The 18047-nt window shown below is 40.2% G+C and overlaps 1 protein-coding gene across 7 annotated transcripts in view; it reads left to right on the top strand.

The window, feature by feature from the left end:
* Positions 1-18047, top strand: part of Utrn (utrophin) — a 494125-nt gene that overhangs the window by 223935 nt on the left and 252143 nt on the right. For all 7 annotated transcript variants that reach the window (XM_021221246.2, XM_029532896.1, XM_029532895.1 and 4 more), the window contains 5 exons: positions 958-1093; positions 2907-3056; positions 6411-6486; positions 12061-12269; positions 15245-15362. In XM_021221246.2, coding sequence (XP_021076905.1) covers positions 958-1093; positions 2907-3056; positions 6411-6486; positions 12061-12269; positions 15245-15362 — 689 coding nt within the window. The remainder of the gene's footprint in view (positions 1-957; positions 1094-2906; positions 3057-6410; positions 6487-12060; positions 12270-15244; positions 15363-18047) is intronic.

Here is an 18047-nt window from a genome sequence, read left to right as displayed (position 1 = left end):
ATTTTGTTGTATGTATTATATTGTATTATGCTTTTTATGGTTAAAATATAAGAGGTGGCATGAGAGCATTAATTCCCATTAGGGATGGCACAGTGTAATTTATTAAAGTGTCACACTCAGTTTTCAGTCAGCATCCAGTTGCAGTGGCTTAAAAGTCATGATCACACTAAGAGCTTAACAGCTTTTAAACTCTCTTCTTCTTCTTTTTTTTTTTTTTTTTTTTTTAAATCTGCAATCTTATTTGCCAACTGGGTTCTGATCATACTTCATTGTCTGGCAGATGGCTGGAATCCCTCCGTGTTCTCCTTACACCGTTAGGAATTTCTAACTGGGGAATTCCAATGTCATAGTCATCTCGTGGCCTCACGTTCATCTTTTAGACCTTGGCTGGATTTTTTCCTTCATCTCCTTTATATAATAGGACATCCTAGGCATATTATTTTAGTGAACTAAGCAAGCATATGTATTTGTAGAAGATTTCAATTCTCAGTACTCATATTTTTGCTGTCATATGGGTAGAATGGACAAATACTGCTACCTTGTGAATGAAATAAAAAACAATGTCTTTCTGTCTCCATGGAGAACTCGGATAATTATTTAGTTTTCCTTATTTTACACAAGGACATGTTCACTGTTCCTTAACTAATACTGTATTATACAACAATAGCTAACTTAAACATGTTCATATTAACTTTCCATTTAATTTTTATGATGAGAAGATAAGACTTCTCAGTGTGTCTGAATTTAATTAAGGAAAAAAAAATCCCTTTAGTCCTATGTGTACTTTTTAGTATGGTAGTCTGTATGCATGACTGTTAATTTAAAAATACATATTTAATATAATTATTGGAAATTATTTCTACTGGGGCTATAGGGGGCAAGTTTTCCAAAACAAATATGTTCTGTTTTGCTTACTCAGTAATTTCTGTCAATATTTTCCCTACTGTGTTCTTTTAGGCTAAAAGGAGAAAGTGAGCAGGTGTTGGGGTACAGGAGCCGGCTAGACGAGGTCACCTGCTGGTTAGTGAAAGTGGAGAGCGCTTTGCAGAAGAGATCAACCCCTGACCTGGAAGAAAGCCCACGGGAATTAACAGTAAGGAGTTTGTAGATTTCCAGAGCCTTCTAATGCAGGATCTAATGCGCTTGGGAAATAAGATAGTTTTGACTGAAATTGAGAGAGAAGTACAACTTTGTTCTTTGTGATAAGTATGGTAAATTTGAAAGAGTTGGTTTTTTTTTTCCATTATTTTTTATTATTTTGGTCATGCAGAGATCAAACAAAAGATGAGTAACCCTCCCTTGATGTTCTATTAAAAGATGTAGACTATCTTAAAGTGACTTAGAACACAATGCAGCCATGAAGTATAGTTTCTGCCTTTGTATTTGAGAGGTAATTGTGTGGTGACTTACAAGGAAATCCTGGGTGTTGTGCAGTTAGCTCATTGCAGCTTGAAGCAGGCTTAGAGTTACAGTTCAGCAATCAGGGTTTTTTTGTTGTTGATTTGTAGCCAACAGGAATTTTTAATGGTTGTGCTTCTGTGCACATGCATGCATATGTGTATACAGACATACAATCTAGACACACAATCTATAAAAATATGTAAAGATATATAGATATCTAAATACCACATCTCTGTAAATATTCAGATCCATGAGTATTTGTAGACTCTATTAAGAATTAAGGCATTAATAGTAGAACGTTGAAAAGGATCTATTTTCCAAAAGCGTCAAGGACATGGCAAAATGGCTCATAAGATAAAACACTCACTGTGGTCGTCTGGTGACTTGTTTCAATCACCCAATCAGTGCTACAAAAAAAAAAAAAAAAAAAAAAAAAAAAAAAAAATCTAGCTATGATGGCGTGCCTCTGGAGTGCCAGCATTTTTGCAGGCAGGTGTTAGGTAGAGACATGAGGGCCAGCTAGTCTGGGTACTTGGTACAAGAGAAATCTCGCTTAAGTAAGGTGAAAGGAGAGAACTGACTCCCCAAATTTGTCCTCTTACCTCCACATGTGCGCACGCGCGCGCGCGCGCACACACACACACACACACACACACACACACACACACCCAGTCACTCACATTTGAAATAACATAAAAATTTTGTTTGAATGTGATTACTTACACACACACACACACACACACACACACACACACTCACACACACACACACACACACACACACACACTCACATATAAAACTATGCTCAAAAGAGTATTTAACTTATTTAAGAAGTGGTTTTGTCATAGAGACGTATGGTTAAAGTATCTTGAGAAAGAAACTTTTAGTGATGATGGGAAGCATGTGGGAATTGTTCATTAATTTTTTTCATGAAGTATGAGGATATTTCTTCTTTATGTAAAGAGTCAAGAATTTTCTTCAAATGTCCTGTTTGTAAAGTGTTTGGAAGATTTACAAAGAGTAGGACAGAATATTAAGATGAAGAAATTTAGCGGTGATCAGGATGAACTTTAACAATGTAAATATAGTTTGCTCCTGCTGAAGGGGTGTTGGTCCTAGAGTGATGGCCCAGCAGGTCCGAGCACTAACTGCTCTTTCAGAGGCCCCATGTCAGGCAGGCTGCTTGGAACTAGAGCTTCAAGCAATCTGATGCCCTCTTTGGACGGTGAACTCAAGTGTATGGCCCTCCCACCAATACATACACTTGGTAGAATAATAAAAAAGAGTGTGTGTTTGTGCATGTATATTCAGAAACATGAACCTGAATGTATGTTCATGCTCTATCAGTGAGAGTGTGTTAACAGTTTTGGTAAGCTGACTTTCCATTTAAGGTGCCTGAGTCCCGAATGTATAAGGAGGTTTTCCCAAGAGAATATATGATATATCGTATACTTTGTAAGTCTCCTTCAGAACAACCTTCTAATCTTGGTTATTTTCTGTTTCAGGATTTAGCCCAAGAGATGGAAGTTCAAGCTGAAAACATTAAGTGGCTGAACAGAGGGGAACTGGAAATGCTTGCAGACAAAAATCTGAGTTTGCGGGAAAGAGATAAACTTTCGGAAAGTTTAAGGAATGTAAACACAACATGGACCAAGGTGTGCATGTGCGAATCCTGTAACGTGTTCCTCCTGTCTATTGACTTTTAGAATTATATTTGCTTTGGAGTGTGTGTGTTTTTGTGTGTGTGTGTGTGTGTGTGTGTGTGTGTTCGCACGTGCGCATGCATGTGCATGCAACAGAGAGAAAGAGAGAGAGAGAGGGAGAGGGAGAGAGAGAAAGGGGGAGCAGACAGACACAGACACAGCATGTACCACATGTGAGGGAACAAGTTTTGGGAACTGCTTTTCTTCTCTCACGTGGCTTCCAGGGATTGAGCTAAGGCTGTAAGGCTTAGTGCAAGCATTCTTACCAGATGAGCCATCTTGTTGACCCCTATTTACTGATTCCTTGATTAAAGAATTGTGCTCTTGTTATTGCTCTAAGTGTGCAGATACAGGTCTGAAATATGTGTATTTTTTCAGCACTTTACATATATATACATAATATATATTTTCATTCACTATCACATGTATTCTCAAAGAATTATCTTTTATTTCACATGGGACTCTTTGTTCTAGGGGGATGTGTATATTTTCAAACATACCACATTATGATTGTCTATTGGAATTTGGCAATAAAATGCCAATAATTATAGTCTGAAAAATGAAGACCTGAAAATAGCTTCTTGATGTTGAACAAGACGTTCCCGCGTCTGTTTATTTTCGGTGATTTTTATTCCTTTAGTATGTTTTTATTATTAGGATCCAGTAGAATTTAATAACATTCTGACACAAAATAAACTAAGATGGGAGCTATTTTCCTTATACAATTACTTTGTTTCGCAGTGAAAATGGTTAAAAGTAGATGAAATCATAGGATTCTTTTCATTTTGTCTGAGGACCCACTGGGTCGATGTATGGTGTCTATTTGAGACATGGAATGGATGTGTCCCACCCTGGACTGCCAGTCACTTAACTCTCTTTTCAATTCTGTCAAATTGGAAGTCCTGGCGAATGTGTGGGCATCCATCAGTCGCTCTGACAGTTGACAAAGGCTAAGGTAGGAGGCGAGTTGCTTCAAAACCAACCTGGGCTACATAGTGAGATCTCGTCTCAAGAGGAAGAGAATATGAAGAAAGAGGAGGAAGGCAAGCTATGAGGAACGAAGTGGTCTTATGTCGGATCTAACAACCTATGTGTGCTCTCTAGACCCAGCCTTTGTGACTGTGAATTATTGTCCGAGTGATCCCTCGTTATCTGCATCTCTGGCCTCTTAGACCCTTTCTCTGTACTCTGCACTTGGATGTTCACTGTCTCTGCTTTGGGAACTAATAGATTTCTCAACAGTTACAAATTGAACTCCTGATTTCTACCTTATCATTGGGCCTTAATGTATATCTCATTCCTCAGTTAATGGCATGTATGTCTCTATTATTGCCTAAATCAGAAATCCTGAATCATTAAAATGGCACACAAATTAGATATGTGAATTATAACTCAACAAAGAGACATTTCTTCCCTTTCTTACACACCCAGACACCCATAGCCAGACACACACACCCAGACAGACACATACAACCTCCGCCCCAATTCTTTGACGTCCCTGTCATTGGCTCTTTCCGTGGACTTGATGGATGGTTTGAAGGATAGGTGGGCAGCTACAAGTGATAAGGCAGACGAGGGCTAATTTTTGATGTGTAGATACTGGCTGTCCACGTATGTTTCTGTACAGTTATTTCAGTTTTCCATGGCATAAGTTGGACTTCACTTCTCTACTTTGTATTGCTCATCCCGAGCCACAGACCTCTCTGGGAAAGCCTTCCTCCCTGGTCTCTTCTGCCACCCTTTCTCATTGTCACAGCACAGCAGCTTTGTTAAGATGTAAGTGAGATCCAGTAGCTCTCTGCACAGTGTCCACTAATGATTTTCCATCTTACTGAGAGTAAAAGCCAATTGTCCTTCCTGGGATTTATAAGGCCTCTCACAAGCTGCCTAGCTGCTCCTTCCTGGGATTTATAAGGCCTCTCACAGGCTGCCTAGCTGCTCTCTCTGACTTTATCTGATGCTCTCTCTTCTGCTCTTCACTCCGGACATACTGGCTCCCATGGTACTTGCCAAATCCATTTGTACGTATTCATCCAGAGCATACCTTTTTATGGAACACAGAGGGTTTTGGTTGGTATTATAGATTAAAGGGTGTTGTGGCCAGTTGGGGAACACCATGACAGGCAACATTGAAGCTTCTATTACTGTAGGAATTAAATCAACATAGGTTTTAGTATTGCCCACTTTGGGTAATTATAACATCTAAGGCAAAGCAATGCTTCTTGTGATGGGGAATCATGTTAGGAACTGCTATTCTGGAATATTTTCTTCCTTCAATTCTTTTATATACTTAGCAGATTTCACTACACCCCTGGTTCATGCCAGGCCCCATTTTAAGGAATATAGGAAATTTCTTATCACCCAGCGGGTTTGACATGGATAAGACAAAGAGACCAACAATTAAAAACCGGAAGGGAGGAACATTCAGGGTACACTTAGCGTACTTTAGAGTGATCAAGGAAGGCCTGTGGGAGAAGATCTTGTCTAGCCTGAGTTACAAAAGTAAGTAGAGCTTAGGTGAGGGATGCAGTAACAGGCTTTGTACAGGAGAAATACAGCAAGTGGAAGGCTCTAGAGGACACTCAATGAGTGAAGCGCATCTGTGTTCTACAACAGACTTATACATAAAACAGTCACCTGAGGGACGCCTCCGGAGACCAGATCCTGGTGTGCATTGAGCAGGTGTGCCACTCTATGGAATTCGGGCTCCATCTTGAGAAGAATTCACCACTTTGAGGGAAATGGACAGCTATTATTTATTTATAGACAGATTTCTGTTAGAAAGACCGCATAGCTATGCTGCAGGGAAGGATGGCTCAGTGTATGGAACAATCAGGTAGAGTTTCAAGAGAAGCTTACCAAAGGCAGTTTCCTGGAAGACAGAAATCACGAGTATTACTGGGGGGGAGTTCTTTAGCCTCTGAAACCTCCCTATAGGAAATGAAGAGTAAGAAAGGTCAGAGGTTTATACTGCACAGCGATGGCACTTGATAGACAGCGAAGGAAACGTAGAGAGGCAGGAAGAAGGTCAGACTCGCTGGGTCTTTACAGGATTTGAGTTGTGAGGGGGGAATGGGCAGCTTCAGTGGTGCAAGTGTCACACATGAGGACTGGTTGGCATCCTTGTCCTCAAAGTCAGGGGAGGTAAGGTCTCCAGTAACATTACAGTGGATAGTGAAGCAAGCTAAGGTGGGAACTGAAAGAAAATTGACTGAGCTCTCATATGGAAGAGTGTCTGTCTTTCAAAGATACAATCATCATTTTTTTTTCTCTCTCTGTGTGTGTGTGTGTGGCTTGATGCTACAGGTTTGCAGAGAAGTGCCTAGCCTACTGAAGACGTGCACCCAAGATCCCTGCTCTGCCCCACAGACGAGGATGGCTGGTAAGAAAGCGTTTGCTCTTAAGGAGTTATTTTTATCAACACAGACAAACTTATAGTAGGAACATCCTATTAGAAGAACTTACTGAAAAACATCACGTGATTGTTGTTCATAATCTGAATCCAGACTGGATGCTTAGTGTGGGGAAAGACTTGTTCTCCGAGTCAAAGATGTACCTGGATGGCCATGGGTCCTGGTGAAGGAAGGAGAGAGGGGCTAGATTGAAAATACTGAGTTAATTAATTTAATGGAGAGATGCACCTTTTCAAGTCATCGTGTGTAACTTGCCATGACAACACATGTTTTGTGTGCATACTTTGATCCTGATCATGGGATTTTGATCCCTTCCAAACCACTGATCGTGGGGTTTTGAAGGCTGCATTTCCCAGGAAACCAGGCACTAGCAAATATTATTCCCTTAGTTATGGAGAACATTGTGTATTTTCTCATGATTCCTGTTTCTTTCCTTCTGTTTCTGTCCCAAGTAGACCATATAGCCACTGGCACTATGGCCTTGCTCACTCTCTTAGCCACCACACTCTGCTTGCAGTCTGTGGTCCTCAGCTGTGGCTAACCCCAGCCACCCACATCTCTTTGCCAGCTGAGGCTGGAGGCTGGACCTTTTCTGCTGGTTTTCACTGCCCCACTCATCTCTCCCTCCTCTCCTTCAACTCTGCCTCCCACCTGCTGCTTCCTACCTGGGCTGACCTTGCCTATTTCCACCTCTTCTTCGCTTCTTTATATCTTCTTCTTTTTCTTCAAAAACAATGTGTATTTCCCCCTTGATATTGCAGCGTTGCTTATGACCCAGTGTGTGTTCTGCATTACTTATTCTCCTCAGCACCTTGCCTTGGAAATCCCTGTGGCCTGATTGGTTTTCTTGATTATATTTAGAACAATTGAACTGACATTTGTATCTATGTATTTCTCTTTCTCATCTATGTATGTATGTATGTATGTATGTATCTGTCTTTGTATCTGTCATATGTATGTATGTTTGTGTTTATGTATGCATGTATTATCTATCATCAATATGTATCTGTCTATGTATGTATGTCTTTGTATCTGTCGTATGTATGTGTCTATGTATGCATGCATGCATGTATGTATCTATCATCTATATGAATCTATGTATGTACATATGCATATGTCTATATATGCATGTATGTATGTATCATCTATATCTATGTATCTATGTATGTATACATGTATTTATGTGTCTATTTCTGCATGTATTATGTATGTATAATCTATATCTATGTATCTATGTATCTGTCTATGTATGTATGTATGTATGTATGTATGTGGCTGTCTGTCTGTCTGTCTGTCTGTCTGTCTGTCTATCTATCTATCTTGCTTCAATTCTATGACCATAAAGAAAAAGCTTGCTTCATTAAGTATAGTTGCAGAGGTTTATCTTTTTTAGAACATTGACAAAGGAGTAGGAAAAGTTTACGTACATCCTTAGATTATAAAAGACCAACAGCAAAACTACTTTACATTAGGTTTGCAGCTTGTTTTCCTTAAGACAGCCCTCCATAAAACAGGTGTGAGACCTGAAACCAATTTCAGTATGACTTTCCTTCTACACAGTGTTCTTGGTTTTTTTAAAATCTAAACACAAAATGTAAAAATTTAAATTAATAATTTTAAATTCTAAGTAAAAAATTTTAAATGTAAAAAATGATGAAATTATGTGTTTATCTGTGTTTGTACATGAGTGTAGGTGCCTGAAGAGGCCAGATCCACTGGAGCTGGGCTAATGGCCATTGTGAGGTATCACACAGAAATGTTGGGAACTGGATTTAGGTCCCTAGCAAGAATAATATGTGCTTTTAACTTCTGAGCCATCTCTCCAGCCCCTACACAACTTTTTTTTTTTTAAGATTTATTTATTTATTATATTTAAGTACACTGTAGCTGTCTTCAGACACCCCAGAAGAGGTCATCAGATCTCATTACAGATGGTTGTGGGTCACCATGTGGTTGCTGGGATTTGAACTCAGGACCTCTGGAAGAGCAGTCAGTGCTCTTAACCACTGAGCCATCTCGCCAGCCCCCTGCACAACTTTTTAGTTTAATGTTTTTCTTCTTTTAAAATCATACTAAAAGTAAAATGATCTATTTTTAAAATAAATAATTCAAGGACAGTTAGTTCATTGACAATGTTGTACAAGCTTCACCTCTCTGTAGGTCCAAAATATTTCGATTCTGAAGTTAGAGGTCTTGCCCCTGAGTAGCTTCTCACTGCTCCTCCCTCCGATCCCCCAGTTCTCAGCCTCTGCTATCGATCGGTGTGCATGTCAGCCATGTCTGTGCATTGGTCCATCTGCTCTCCATCAGTGTGCACGTCAGCCATGTCTGTGCATTGGTCCATCTGCTCTCCATCGGTGTGCACGTCAGCCATGTCTGTGCATTGGCCCATCCTGAATATCTCGTATAAATGGAGTCACACCATGTTTCTTTCATTTAGCTTAGGGAACTCCACAAACTTGTTGTTTATTTGTATGTTTTAAAATGGCAGTAACAAATCTATTATGCCTTTAAAATATATAGTTTTATAATATTAGAATCTACTGTGTTTCAAGACAAAATGGAAATGAAGGAAGTGACATTGTCTTTTCTTCTTACAACCTAAGTACCTGGCTTCGCAGATGGTACCTACTTTCTCACTTAGGCTTCTGGGATTCATCTGTAAAGATGGTGTAGGTGATGTGTCATTATATACCTGGGAGAGGTTTAAAGCCAATAAGTATGGTAGTGGTGTGGTGGTGCTCGTACCAGCATCCAGATATCTTGGAAGAGGCACACGTAGGCCAGTTCTTGTCAGCTGTCACTTTGCCAACCTGAGAGCTGCACACTTCGCTGACCTGTGACGGCAAAACCTTTTGCTTCAGTGAGCACTTTCTCTTTCGTGTTTCGTGTTGAACTGCCGTCCTTGTTACCTGTGTCGTAGGTTGTCTGTCTCCTCGTCCAGAGCTTTAATTTGCTCACTAATTAAATTAACACGCCTAGCAATCACCTCCTTTCTTAGTCTTTCAGAGAACTTTTTAATGGACCGGTCTCTGGTGCTTTTCTTAGACGTTTAGAACTTTAGTGGCGCGTTAACAAGTCTGCCCGTCTTTGTGTCAGGCTCTCGACTCATAAAGATATTCTTCCACAGCTCACTCTGATAGTCATAGATTTTACCCTTCATGCCTTCATCTCCAAGCGTCTGTTTTCCTTTATGCACATGAGGTCAGATTCCGTGGCATCTTCTTGCCATACTACTGTCAGGCGGCACGGCTTCCGGGGTAGTGAAGTCTTCAGTATCCTTCTGTAATGTCGCTTCCATGTCAGGTCTCTCTGTCCCGGTGCCTCATGGTTCTCCTCTCCCGGTCATCTATTATTTTGGGATACAGTTATCATGGGTCAAAAGTATAACTCAGTACCTAGTAGGGCACATCTTCACACACAAATATTCTTACAAAGTCTTTTTTGCAGGGAAGAGGAGGGTCCCTTTCTTTTTTATTGAACAAACTAGAGATTTGTGTCTGTGATTTTGCCAAGCTGCCTGCATGCCTGTTGGGGTTTTTATTAGAATGGTACTGAATTTATACCAGGCACCAGGTAGATTTAGTATTTGTCTTAACTACATCTTACATTGAAACCAACTGTCAGAAACAAAACATAACTAAGAACAAAACCAAAACCAAAACCAAAACCAAGGGGCTGGAGCGGTGGCTTAGAGTCTAATACCTTTGGCTGCTTTCATAGAAGAACCAGGGTTCATCGCCAGCACACACATGAGCACTCACATCTATCTTTCCGGGAATTGGGTGGCCTCTTCTGGCCCCTGTGGGCATCAGGCATGTGCACGATGTGTGTGTGTGTGTGTGTGTGTGTGTGTGTGTGTGTGTGAATATATATATGAATATATATATATATATTTATATATACATACACACACAGCACTCATACATGTAACAGAAATAAAAACAAGCCCAAAACAAAGAGAACGAAAATATTTATCAAATCTTTGGAGAAGACAAGAATTTATTTTAAAACCCTTGGGAGGACATGTAAGATCCTTCTGCTCACTGTGAAGGATAGCATGGCTTCCTCTGACCAAAGGAGTAAATCAAATCAAATCAATCAAATCAATCAATCAATCAATCAATAAAATGAAATAATAAGTCAAATAAAATAAAAATAAATCAAATAATAAATAAGAACAATAATAAATAAAATAATAAACAATAATAAATAAAACAACAATAAATAAAATAATAAACAATAATAAATAAAATAAATATAATAAATAAAGCAAAACCCTAGGAGGACAGCACCTCTCAGAAAGATTAATGAATTTGATTTCCTCAAGTTTGTTAAGATGTAAGTAATCACACAGTAGAAGGACTTAGGTAAGAGGAGAAAGAGGGAGGGAGGGCATGCACATAGCAGAAATAAAATAGGAGAAAACAAACGGGCCAGACAGTAGCGTAGCTTTCATCTCAGAGGCATCCAAATTGATAACGAAGTAGATTCCAAAGAAACAGAAACCAGACTAAAACTCACAGATACCAAATATACCACATTTGGTGCAGATGCATGAAAACACCTTTATTAGTAATAAATCCATTACAGTAATGGAAGCAGGTATGTACTGAGATGGAGCCCTGTTGATGGAGATATATGTTCAGCTAGTTGTTGAAGTGAATTCCATTTGGCAAGGAGAGTAAATACTTGAATTTAAAAATGTTGTTTGACCCAGTGATTTCTCTTTGGGAAATCCCTGCTAAATTAGAGACTGGAAATGTGGAAAATGCTATACTCAAAAAGAGTTTCCCTTTAAGCTCTTTGGTAAAGAATGGGTTTCAGGAGATTTCTACATCTACAGTTCAATGCGTAGCTGAAGGAAAGGGTGCTGTAAAAGTCAGTGACTATTTGTGTAAATTCTTATACAGATCTTCACATTATAGTTAGCTAAGAATGGGATATGCAGTCCAGGTGTGGTAGTATGGGCTTTCACTCCTGGAACTCAGGAGGCAGAGAAGGGTGGATATCTATGAGTTTGAGGCCAGCCCAGTCTACATAGAAAGTTCCAGGCCAGCTAGGGCTACACTTTGAGACTCTGTGTCTCAGACAGTGTGTGAAATAGACAGAAGCAAAAAAGAATAGGAGATAAAATAAAATGTGAATATGCTGTAGAGTTAATTGAAAAGAAAAGAAAAATTAGGAATAAATTTGCTTTATATTTAAGGTAGCCTGACTCAATGAAATAATGCTTCTAATTTTATCATTGTGTGTATGTTTGTGTGTGTGTGCGCGCGCTTTGTTTACTACTTTATTTTTGTGTTAATGTTGATTGTATGTGCATTATTGACTGCATGGAATTTTGAGAGGGCTGTGTTGTATTGGATCTATGGCTATTAAATACAGGTACTTATTTCAATCTATGCCATTTCAATACAAAAATACCTTCCTAGAAAAATGGAAATTGACTTAGTACACATATGCACATGCCCTCACTACATACATATCTTAACCATTGCCTCCTGTTGACTATTTTCAATTTGCTACATCTCTTGTTTCAGCTCATCCCAGCGTCCAAAAGGTGGTGCTAGTATCATCTGCATTGGATGCTCCTCTGCGTGGCGGCCCCGAAATCTCTGTTCCTGCTGATTTGGATAAAACCATCACAGAGCTGGCTGACTGGCTGGTATTGATCGACCAAATGCTGAAGTCCAACATTGTCACTGTGGGGGACGTGAAAGAGATCAATAAGACAGTTTCCCGGATGAAAGTAGGTGCAGAATGTGAAGTCTTGCCGGGGCAGTACCCTCTCCTTGGGTCTCTGTGCTTGATCCTAAATTTAGAGGAAACAAGCTTAATAATATTCCCTATCTGCTGGGCAGCCATTCAGGGTTCACTCCAAAGAGTCAAGCTTTTCTTCTGTTAGCGCAGGTTGATCAAATAGAACTGAAGGCTCAGTGTCAAACTCTAGTATTGATCCTGTAAAGCTGGATACTGTATAACTGTAAGCTACCTTTCCATTTAATGCTCAATGCAATATAGAATAATTTCTCAGCCTACGTTTCATCTTAGATTTCGTAACAAGTACATTACATTTCTGACCTTAGAAATGAATGTCTTCTGATGATATATGTATTTTTTTCTCTTATAGAATAGAGAATATGAAGTAGCAACCTGGGAGATTCTTTTTCTATACTTAGTATATGCTAGGCTATAGCCTATCTGAGATAGAGTAAGGCTGAAAAGAATGTTTTAGAAAGACATGCACAATAAAAGAATAGCTATTGCTAGCATCTAAATGCTTAACGTGTGTTGAACATTTTCTTACTTTCACATGTATTGCCTTAGCTATATCATAACAACCTGGTATGGTAGTTGCCCATTCATTCCCATATCACCAAGAGCTTTGAGCTTCTAAACCAGTGATTCTCAACCCGTAGGTCTGACCCTTTTGGGATCGCCTAATACCCCTCGAAAAACAGTACATTCCAATTCAAAGTATGATAGCTAAATTACAGTTTTGGAGTAGCAACAAAAATAATTTCATGGCTGGTGTGTGTGTGTGTGTGTGTGTGTGTGTGTGACCACAACCCGGGGAACTGTATTAAAGGGTCGCAGCATTAGGAAGGTTGAGAACCACTGTTTTAAGTGGTCAGGAAGATGGACACATCAAACAGATGGTTTTCTCTGACAAAATAGTTTCTAATGAAAGTCCCAGGGGATTGTCGGCCACACGTTAGAGGGGACAGACCAAGGAGGGGCTATTTCAGTAGCTATGGGAACAGGAGGTAAGCTTATGAGATGTGAAGTGAGTACTGGTCTATCGTAGGGCACAGGAGACAGGGGCTTGGGTTGATAAAATATTTAGAGCTGACATTTGTGCAAGAAGTGTTTTTTTTTTTTTTTTTTTGTCTTACGGAAAAGGTAACTTAGCTCTTTGAGAAGAGGCATGCAAAGTTGTGCACAGCCCCGTGGACGTAAGAGTCTGCAAGCAGTTGACAAGCATGGTCTGCCGTTTCTTTCTGGGTTCTGATACGTGGCTGGGAACTGTTGATAATAATGCGAATTCATTTTTTTTAAACTTATTTTGTTAGATATTTTCTTCATTTACATTTCAAATGGTATCCCGAATGTCCCCTATACCCTCCCCCCACCCTGCTCCCCTGCCCACCCACTCCCACTTCTTGGCCCCGCTGTTCCCCTGTTTGGGGCATGTAAAGTTTGCAAGACCAAGGGGCATCTCTTCCCAACGATGACTGAATATGCCATCTTCTGCTATATATGCAGCTGGAGACATGAGCTCTGGGGGTACTGATTAGTTCATATTGTTGTTTTACCTATAGGGTTGCAGACCCCTTCAGTTCCTTGGGTAATTTCTCTAGCTCCCCCATTGGGGTCTCTGTGTTCTATCCTATAGATGACTGTGGGCATCCACTTCTATATTTGCCAGGCATTGGCATAACCTCACAGAGATAACTATATCAGTGTCCTTTCAGCAAGATCTTGCTGGCATATGCAATAGTGTCTGCGTTTGGTGGCTGATTATGGGATGGACCCCCGGGTGGGGCAGTCTCTGGATGGTCCATTCTTTCGTCTTAGCTCCAAACTTTGTCTCTGCCACTTCTTTCATGGGTATTTTATTCCCTATTTTAGGGAGGAATGAAGTATCCACATGTTGGTCTTCCTTATTCTTGATTTTCTTGTGTTTTGGAGATTGTATCTTGGGTATTCTAGGTTTCTGGGCTCATATTCACTGATCAGTGAGTGCATATCAAGTGAGTTCTTTTGTGATTGGGTTACCTCACTCAGGATGATATCCTCCAGATACATCCATTTGCCCAAGAATTTCATAAATTCATTGTTTTTAATAGCTGAATAGTACTCCATTGTATAAATGTACCACATTTTCTGTATCCATTCCTCTGTTGAGGGACATCTGGGTTCTTTCCAGCTTCTGGGTATTATAAATAGGGCAGCTATGAACATAGTGGAGCATGTGTCCTTATTACCAGTTGGAACATCTTCTGGGTATATACCTAGAAGAGGTATTGCTGGATCTTCCGGTAGTACTATGTCCAGTTTTCTGAGGAACCGCCAGACTGATTTCCAGAGTGGTTTTACAAGCTTGCAATCTCACCAGCAATGGAGGAGTGTTTATGAAGGTGATTCATTTGCAGTTATTGTAATTAATTGCTTTTCTAATATGCCGTCTTCATCTTTCTACACCAGTGGTTCTCAAACTTCACGTTGGGCCCCTTTAATACAGTTCCATCCATAACATCATTTTTGTTGCTCCTTCATAACTGTAATTTTGGTGCTGTTACAAATTTCACGTAAATATGTTGGGAGATGGAGGCTTACCAAAGGAGTTGCAGCCTACAGGTTGAAAACCATTACTCTAGGGGATCCACATATTCGTTCAAGTCTGATGTCCAACAGGTACACAAGGAGTCAGTAGCAATGACTGCTAATATTTTCAGAGCATTTATAGTGAGGGTTCCTTGATTTAATTTCTTTAGATTTGATGGAACTGAGCTGGGGGAGCCATGGAGAAGGCAGATGTCCTTTCTGGTTATGGAACATCTGAGACTTGAACCTAAGGCCTCTGACTCCAAATCATATGTTTTTCCTCTGTTACGTTGACGATGTTTCATTGCCCCTTAGAGGAAGAAAACATACCTGCTCTACATAGTTAGGATCTTGTCTTAGGATGCATCAATCCCTTTTGATCTTGTTTCCTTGTAGATCACAAAGGCTGATTTAGAACAACGCCATCCTCAGCTTGATTGTGTCTTTATGTTGGCCCAAAACTTGAAAAACAAAGCTTCCAGTTCAGATGTGAGAACAGCAATCACAGAAAAATGTAAGTTTAAAAAAAAAAAGTCCTTTATAGTATCAACTGCTTCCCTTAACACTCGCAAACATGTCTTCAGAGATTATCCTACTAGAAATAAATGTCATCTGGTAATTGGTACTCTCCTTTTAGAAGAAAATACTTTTCTCTCTCTCTTTCTCTTTTCTTCAATTTTTGACAGTATTTTCATAACTATACTTCCCTTCTGAACTCTTGTACATTTAATAATTTTTTTCTCTTATTTTAGGATTTTTTTTTTTCTAATTTTTTTTCTTTTGAGACAGGGTTTCTCTGTGTAACAGAGCCATGGCTGTCCTGGAACTTGCTTTGTAGATGAGGATGGCCTGGAAGTCACAAATGTCCGCCTGCCTCTGTCTCCCGAGTGCTGTGATATTGGCATGCACCACCATGCCTGGCCAACATTGGGATATTGTTTTAAGCCATCTAATGGAATAAAGCTAGTTAAACACATAGTCACATAAATCCATTCTGCCACTGTGCCTTACTCACTGAAACTGGCTGTCACCATCTCTTTTAAACTTACGTGAGACTTCACTCCATACATGCTTTCTGATCAGCTTTCATGTGGGGATGCTCCAGTTAAAAAGAAAATTCGACAGCCAATAAAAAGAATGGATGGAACACTAACAAACCAGAGTCCCTGTTTGGAGTTAGTGTCGGAGCTGAGGGTCCTGTCTGTGCCATGCATGGAACCAAGTCTGGATTCTCAACAGTGGTGTCTGGTGGCTGTCATAGTCTTTCTCCTCAGCCCCCGTCCCCTGCAGACGTGGCCTGCTCCGGATCCCTGTTCAAAGCCCCTTACATTTCCAGCCATTAACTTTTATCCATGTTCTCCCCGCCCAACCTCAATTTCGTTCTTCTCCTGGGGTGAGATTACTCAGCTGCTAAAGTGTCCCTCCCTCGGTGAGTCCTTCCCACCCACATAGGCTCCCCTGTGGACTGCATTTTCTATCTTTAGTTCTCGCCACAGCCTCCTTCCCCATCAGTTCCCTCTAGATCCCATAGCTGCTTTAATCTTCTTTCCCATTCCCTGACTGCAGACTCACCTTCCTGGCCTCTGGTCCTCCCACTAGGCAGACTGTGAGGGACTCAGTTAAATACTCATGAGAATGTAAACTGGGCAAATAAAGTTGAATTTTTCTTGGGGGAGGGCATTCAGCTATAGGCATAATAGATGGGTTTGCCTTTCAAAATAAATGGAGCAAAGTGGTTCCTGCAGGAGACAGCCTGGGGACTTTGAGTGACAGATGACATTGACTTATTTCTACTCAAACAGCCACTTTGCTTCAGTCTTCCTGATTTTGACAATTGATCGACTATGGATCTTTTATGATGGAGCACTCTGATATGAGGGAGCACTCTGGAGTCGTCTTTCCTCCCTCTCTTGGTGGGACATCTCTGTTCACATCACCAGACCATTTCCGGCCACATTTCACTTTTCTTTCTGATCATCTCATCAGGACTTATTTTAATAGACTTTTTTCCCTGAGGAGGTGGACTGCAGGCTGATATCACTATATCAAGCCTAGACAGTGTTGCTGATTGAGCCTAGGGTCTTCTGCATGGTAGGAAAGCACTCTTGGTTAAGCTACAACCCTAAGACACACTTGTGCTTGCTCTCTCTCTCTCTCTCTCTCTCTCTCTCTCTCTCTCTCTCTCTCTCTCTCTGGTCTTTGTCTTCTCCTCCTCCTCTTCCTCTCCTCATCCTCCCAACTCCCCAACAAATGAATCTTCATCATTATTGTATGCAAAGAGGCCTCACCAGCTCCTGAGGCACGCATAGTAGCATGTTTATCATTTATAATGAATAGGATAATCATGATTTATTTTTCATGATAAGCCAACGATATTTGCTGTCACTTGATATTTTAGCTTGTATTTGTGCAAATCAATGAACTGTAGCAGCAGTAAAATTGGCCATAAGTATTTAACTGAGAATTAGACTATCATGATAGTTTTGTCTTTTCTTCCCTTGAGTTAAAACTTTCAGTAATTTTCTTACATTATTAAAACAATATGCAGCAGAGAATCTCAATGGACACTTTTTATAAATTATAGCTCACTGAACAGTTTAATGGAATTTATGTCATGTAAGTTTCTCCGACTTCTAAAAAACTCCAAGTCGATAGCTTCATGATTTACAATGAACATATGTAATCTTAAGAATTTTACCAGAATGTTTCATTGTAACTAAACCCAATCTTTTCAGTTTTCAAAAACTGCACGTGTGTGAGTATTTTGCCTGCTTGTAAGTCTGTATATAGCATATGAATATGTGACCCACATGTATGCTGGTGCCCATGGAGAACAGATCAGGGCATTAGATCTCCTAGAACTGGAGTCACAGATAACTGTGAGCCTCGTGACAGTGTTGGGGCCCGGACCTGGGCCTTCTGCAGGAACAGCAACTTCAGATTCCCAGCTGGAGTTTGTCTTGTAGTTAAGTTCTTCTTGGGCTCTTTCTTCTGTGCCTTTGAGGTTGTTCAGCCTCCAGAGTCTCACCGAGTATTGTGTTTGCCATTCATGGGCTGATATGGAGAACTGTTATTTCCTGGTATTCCAGCCCACAGCCATGAGCTTTCCTTGTGATAATGAACCAAAGTTTAAATTTCAATAGGTCTCTCTCTCTCTCTCTCTCTCTCTCTCTCTCTCTCTCTCTCTCTCTCTCTCTCT

The sequence above is a fragment of the Mus pahari genome, chromosome 21 (genome assembly GCF_900095145.1).
Source record: "Mus pahari chromosome 21, PAHARI_EIJ_v1.1, whole genome shotgun sequence".
NCBI lineage: Eukaryota > Metazoa > Chordata > Mammalia > Rodentia > Muridae > Mus > Mus pahari.
The sequence above is the reverse complement of the archived record's forward strand: the minus strand, read 5'-3'. Positions and strand labels throughout refer to the sequence as shown.